Source organism: Pyrus communis, chromosome 15, assembly GCF_963583255.1.
Source record: "Pyrus communis chromosome 15, drPyrComm1.1, whole genome shotgun sequence".
NCBI lineage: Eukaryota > Viridiplantae > Streptophyta > Magnoliopsida > Rosales > Rosaceae > Pyrus > Pyrus communis.
Genome location: NC_084817.1, coordinates 7,911,417 through 7,917,740, shown reverse-complemented (window position 1 = coordinate 7,917,740; position 6,324 = coordinate 7,911,417). Strand labels below are relative to the sequence as shown.

Below are 6,324 nucleotides of genomic sequence, written 5' to 3'. Positions count from 1 at the left end.
GGTGGATTATTCATGGAAAATGGAAAGCATCATAATTTTCTTTGGACCTGAAATGACCCAACAAGTTTGTTTTGTCTCCCTCCACTTTGGACGGCCATATATACCATGGCCCATAATGTTTGTTTCTAAATTCCTTGTATTCTTTTTTTTTTTTTTTTTTTTTTTTTTTTTTTTCTTTTTCCTTTTTTCTTTTTGGGGTTTCCATTTTTTTTTTCCTTACGAATTTTGTTATTGTTCCCAATTGTGGAGCTTTGATACAAATTATGTAGTCATTATGAATGAGTCCTAGCTAGCTAGTGACCTGTTTGATAAAGGATAAGTCAAAATTGATTTATTGATTTCAATAGGTAGAAGATCAATCCCACATTTGAGTGGAAGCTTTCAAACCCCAACATGAATATGTGTGGCGTTGGTATTCTTAACACAAAATTGATGGGAGAGCTAATCGCCTCTTGGATTTGAAATGAAAGCGAAACTTGTACTGATCCCCTTTGTTTTAGCAAAACGTTTGATGAAATAATTGCCAGATTATTGCTATACTTCATCATAAACATATATCAAACATGATTCAAGCTACCTGTTCTCATGATATAAGGCATTTAATTATGTCCCCATTTCTTCCAAATAAATGGTTTACGGTTTAAGTGATTCATGGTAGATTGAGAAAATATAATTGAATTAAGATGGTTGAAATTAGTGGCGGAACTAACTTCAGCAATTACATAATGCTTCAACATGTTCATCAGCATGAAAAAGGCCCTTTGATTAAATTTTTTTGCACTTTTTTTCTGGGCTATTTTTTCTTAATAAGTTATTGCTAAAATTAAGTCAGACAAAACAGGTATATATGGTTTCTCTAGCTACCTATAGTGTGTAAATTTCAAAATATTCTTTCACACAAAAAATTGATGAATATTTGCTAAAATGTTTGCAGCCTTGCATGTGCCAATAAGAATCTCAACCCAAATAATAGTAAAATAAAGGTACCTATATTGTAATTGGGAATTCTTTTGCTCCCGTTTAAAGTGGGGTTGATGTTCATCGTCTTATTGTTTAAATCTCGAAATTTTTTATTTTAGAGTTAGATCAAGTAAACCAAATTAATTTAAATATAACCAATAAAATGGTAAGCATCATCCGTACGCATTGTAATTTGCATTGGCATATGGATCCCCACTCGATGCATACTGACCCCATATAAGTTTTTTAGATCTTCTATAAAAAAATTGTCATATGAAGGTATTTATTATACTAACAGTCTAACATATATCCTTATCTTCACCGTTGTCTAAGTTTTGCGGGTTTATTTAATTTTAATGATTTCTTTTAAAGAATTTTTGTTGCGATTTTGCTTCATTATTGCTTTTTGTTATTTAAAAAAAAAAAAAAGTCATCATCAACTCCATTAATAAAGAGTTACAGAGATTGTGGGGGCTCATTGGAACCTTGCTCAAAGAAAATTCTTAGTAAAATCTCTGAACGAAGGAGAAAGAATGCCACACCTTCCTTACAACTCCAGAACTGGTTTACCGGCAACAATACAACTAATAGCCATGCATGGCCAACTTCAAACAAGAAAAGTAAGATTCTAGGTCTGCTATTGCTTATAAGGTGTCCCTCAAATAACTTAAACGTGTTGTTAAACAAGTTTACAAACAGAAGCACACCGTACTACATGGTTAGGTTTTCTTTGAAAATAACAATGCAATCATAGATAAAAGTTGTGAAGATGACACTATACCTATTAGGACAAATTAAATAATAGGAGTTTTAACGAAAAGCTTGTAATACTGTTCACTTTAACGAAAAGTCAATCTTGGTATTATTCACTTGACCTTTTATTTTGTCCTTATCGTTAAAACTCAAAATTTTCAAGCCTTTTTCATTAGTTTTCCATTAAATAATTAATGATCCAAAACCAACTCTTAAAAGTACTTTTCCCAAAAAAAACCTCTCGCCTTTCCTATACCCGTGACCTAAACATCAAACCCTAACTAACGCTCCTCTAGCCATCGGCCTCTTGCTACAGCTCGGGGTTGGCAGCGGCTGCTCTTCCTTCTTCCTTTACTCATTCTCTCTATCCCTTCCCCACACCTCCCACTCCTCCATCTCTCTACCCACTATTTTGTGAGCAACCCTCCATGTTTTAATGGAGTGTCATTCTCAAAACTGTGAAGATTGAAGAACTATTGATGAAGATGAAGAAAGAATATGCAGAAAACAAAGAGAGAAAGAGCTCGAGAATGTTTGGGAGAAAAAGCTTGTATTTTCCTTTATGATGAAGTAATCTTTATAGTGTACACATATACTGTTTTTAACAGTTTTCTAATCTTGTAGTGAAAGCTAACAACATGGATAAGATTCTAATAACCTTATAACTACCTATTACAATCCTTATAACAACCTATCTTATATGTCGACAAGTGACTACATCTGTGCCCTTTATACATTCTTCACTTGGATCCTTATCTTTGTTACTCTTACATTCCCCTTCAATCTCATGCTTCAGTGAACTGAGCATGAGATTGCCAGTGTTGTTGAAATAATGGAATAGATAACCTTTTTGTAAAAATGTCAACTAATTGATCAGCTAAGGATACATGTTGAACATATGAAGGTATCCTTTAGTAACTCTTTCTCGAACAAAATGGTAATCTATTTCAATATGTTTGGATTTTACACGAAATACTAGATTTGTGGAAAGGGCTATGGCTTAAACATTATCACAATGTATCATTGGAGGAAGTGTTATTGGAACATGTAGATCACAGAAAAGTTGTCTTATGCAAGCAAGTTCTGATACTATGATGACAAGTGCTCTATATTCAACCTCGGTTGATGACCTCGAAACAATATGCTACTTTTTTTAAGCCCATAAGATAGGATTTGAACCAAGAAATACAACAAAACCAGAAATTGATCTTCTGTCATTGTGATCTCCAGCCTAATCTGCATCACTATATGATTGAATGTATAATGGTTTTGGTTTGAAGTGAATTTCATAGTCTGATGTGCTTTTAAAGTACCTAATAGTTTTCTTGAATGCAATTACATAAAACTCCACTGGATTATGCATGAATTGACATGCTTCATTCATTGAAAAAGTTATATCAGGCCTTGTGAATGTAAGGTATTGCAGTGCCCCCCAACAATAATTTGATATTGGTCAGGACTATGATATGGTTTTCCATCATCCTTGATTAGTCTGTAATAGGGAAGACATGGAGTAGCACATGGTTTGTAGTCTTGAAAATCCACTTTATCAACTAAATCTTTCACATACTTTGACTGAAACACAAATATCCCTTCACTATTGTAACTTATTTGTAATCCCAAAAAGTAATGTAAAGTGCCCAAATCCTTCATTTCAAATTCTGTTGTCAAATCTCTAATGACTTTGGAGATCGGTTGTGGATCAGTACCAGTTAATATCACATCATCCATATAGAGTAAAAGTACTACAATTCCCTGTGCTAGGTGTTTAACAAATTGTAAAGGACCAGCTTGTGATGCTTGAAAACCCAAACTTGGCAAAAAGCTTGTGAATCTTTTATTCCAGGCTCTAAGAGCTTGTTTGACTCCATACAATGACTTTTGAAGTTTGTAAACGTAATTGGATGGACAATTTGAACTCTGAAAACTTGGAGGTTGTTCCATATATACTTTTTTTTTAGGAAGTCCAAGTAGAAAGACATTTTTAACATCTAACTACCTGAGATACCACTTAAACTGAGCTGCTAAAGCAAGAATGAGTCTAATTGTTGTAGGCTTGACAACTAGATTGAATGGTTCTCCATAATCAATACCTTCTTAACTGTATCCCTTAGCTACAAGCCTAACTTTGTATCTTGACACTGAACCATCTGCATTTGTCTTTACTCTATATACCCATTTGCAGCCAACCAGGTTTTTATCAGGTGGAAGAAGTACTAGGGACCAAGTTTGTTGAGAATGAAGAGTATCAATCTCTTCTTGCATTGCTGATTTCCATTTTGGAATCTTAGATGCTGCTTAATGTCTTTGGTTCTATAGTAGGTATATGAGAAGTTTTGACAGTTGCAAAATAGGCTTTCCTTTTAATAATACCATTCTTTGACCTTGTTTGCATTGGATACAAATTCATATGGATTGGAAAACAATAGTGAGTTGTTCAGTTTAGAAATCAAGATCAACAGGGATTGGTGATTGTGTAGATTCTGGTATAGGCACTGTATTAGGTGATGATTATGTAGCTGATGTATCTGAGTAATGCAATGTGGGTGATTGAACAAACTATGTGGCACTAGATGAAGACGAATGTGTTTCTAAATATTCTAAAGCTCTAGATGCATTCAATAATTATGTGGCTCTAGATGAACTTTGATTCAAAGATTCTGTGTCTCGAGATGATAATGAATGTATATTAGATGATGGTAATGTAAATTGATTATGCATGGAGATTGATGGTAATGGGATACCAGATGAATGTAGTGGGTTATTGTTTGGTGATATTGTAGAATATGGAAACTGTGTTTCATAAAAAAAGGACATGTCTAGAAACGTACATTTTATTGGTAACAGCATCTAGACATATAAACCCCTTAGATCATCTCCAACCCTTGGCTTAAAACCTAAAATTTTTAGCCCATAAAATTTAAGTTTTAGCCTAGAAACAGTTTTTTTGCTTCAACCCTTCTGACCTAAAATTTTAGCCCCAGATTATTAAATAATGAATTCAGGCTTTTTTTTTCGTAAATTAATTTTTTTTAAAATTATGTAGACTATCGTACATTCATTTTTATGAACATTTTAATCTAAAAATATTTAAATTCTGATAAATATTGAAAAATCACTAAATCGATAATGAAACACTATGGAAGAATATAAAAATCATGATAGAGATGTATAAACACAAAATACATGAAACACATAAGACACACAGAACACATGTGAAGCGCATACAAAACACATGTGAAGCACATACGCATGTGAAAGACATGCAAAACACATGATAGAGATGAAGCACACACAAAACACATGTGAAACACGCGACACACACGAAACACATACCAAATACATACAAAACGCATGAAATGCATGAAACACACCTACACATATGAAACACAAATCTTCAATCATCCTCTATATAAACACAGGTTGAATATCAAACCATCACACAACGTATTCACCAAATTTTCAACTTTCAAAGTGTTTTTATTTCCTAAAAATCCTCAATATCTCATCAATGGGTGATAGAAAAAGGTGTAGCTTGGCAATGCAGATGACATAATACCAAGCAACCTTGACAATACGGATGCAGAAATGAATAACGTAGAAGCCAAATTTGCAAACTCACTTATGCAATATGAGCACCATGTCGAATCTAGCCATCATGGTTCTGTCACGGATCGTTCATTTGTGTAATGTGATAAAGAATAGTGTCATGATCGAATGATGAAAGATTATTCCATCGAACGTCCTAGATATCCTGCTCATGATTTTCAGAGGCAGTTTCAGATGAGGAGAGAGCTTTTTGAAACCATCTTGAACGCAGTTGTCAATCATGACCACTACTTTGCAAGGAAGATAAATGTCATAGGCCGACAAAGTCTATCACCTCATCAAAAGCTCACATCTGCATTTCAGATGCTAGCTAATGGGTGCTCTGCAAACTCAACTGACAAGTATTGCCGACTTGTACAAAGTACTGCTATTGAGAACCTGAAGTGCTTGTGTAAGGCAATTGAAGCCATATATGGAGCCACATACCTCTGCAAGCCAAATCTTGAAGATTTGAAGAGGCTTCTACGTAAAGCAGACAAAAGAGGCTTCCATGGCATAATAGGAAGTCTCGATTGTATGCATTGGGAGTGCAAGAATTGTCATACTGCTTAGGCTAGCCAATTTAAGGGCTGACATAACAAACCAACCATTGTGCTCGAGGTTATGGCGTCTTACGACACATGGATTTGGCAAGCATTCTTCGGCACTCATGGATCAAACAACGATATCAACGTTCTTTGGTCATGACACACTCCGCAAAGATTTGGTTGAGTATATATGGCGCCGAGAAGGTGAACGTTGATGATGTTGGTGTATTAATGTGTTCTTGTGTTAAGTTTAAGTGTGCTATTTTTTTATTTTATGTAATAATTTTAAGTGTACTATGTTGGTATTTTCTAGTAATAAATTGAAGTGTCTTCTTATGCAAAGTCTTTTGTCTAGTACATTGTCAAAATTATTGAATGCCGTTTGAATTATTGAATGCATCTATTGTACATCAAAGTGTGCAATAATAAGTACAATAATTATTGAAGGCATCTAGATTAATAAAAACAATAATTA

General features: G+C 34.1%; 1 protein-coding gene across 1 annotated transcript; it reads left to right on the top strand.

The window, feature by feature from the left end:
* Positions 1–5,433: 5,433 nt before the first annotated feature.
* On the top strand, positions 5,434–5,874 carry LOC137716996 (uncharacterized). Its single transcript, XM_068456322.1, has one exon. The coding sequence runs from the start codon at positions 5,434–5,436 to the stop codon at positions 5,872–5,874; it is 441 nt and encodes a 146-aa protein (XP_068312423.1).
* Positions 5,875–6,324: the final 450 nt, after the last annotated feature.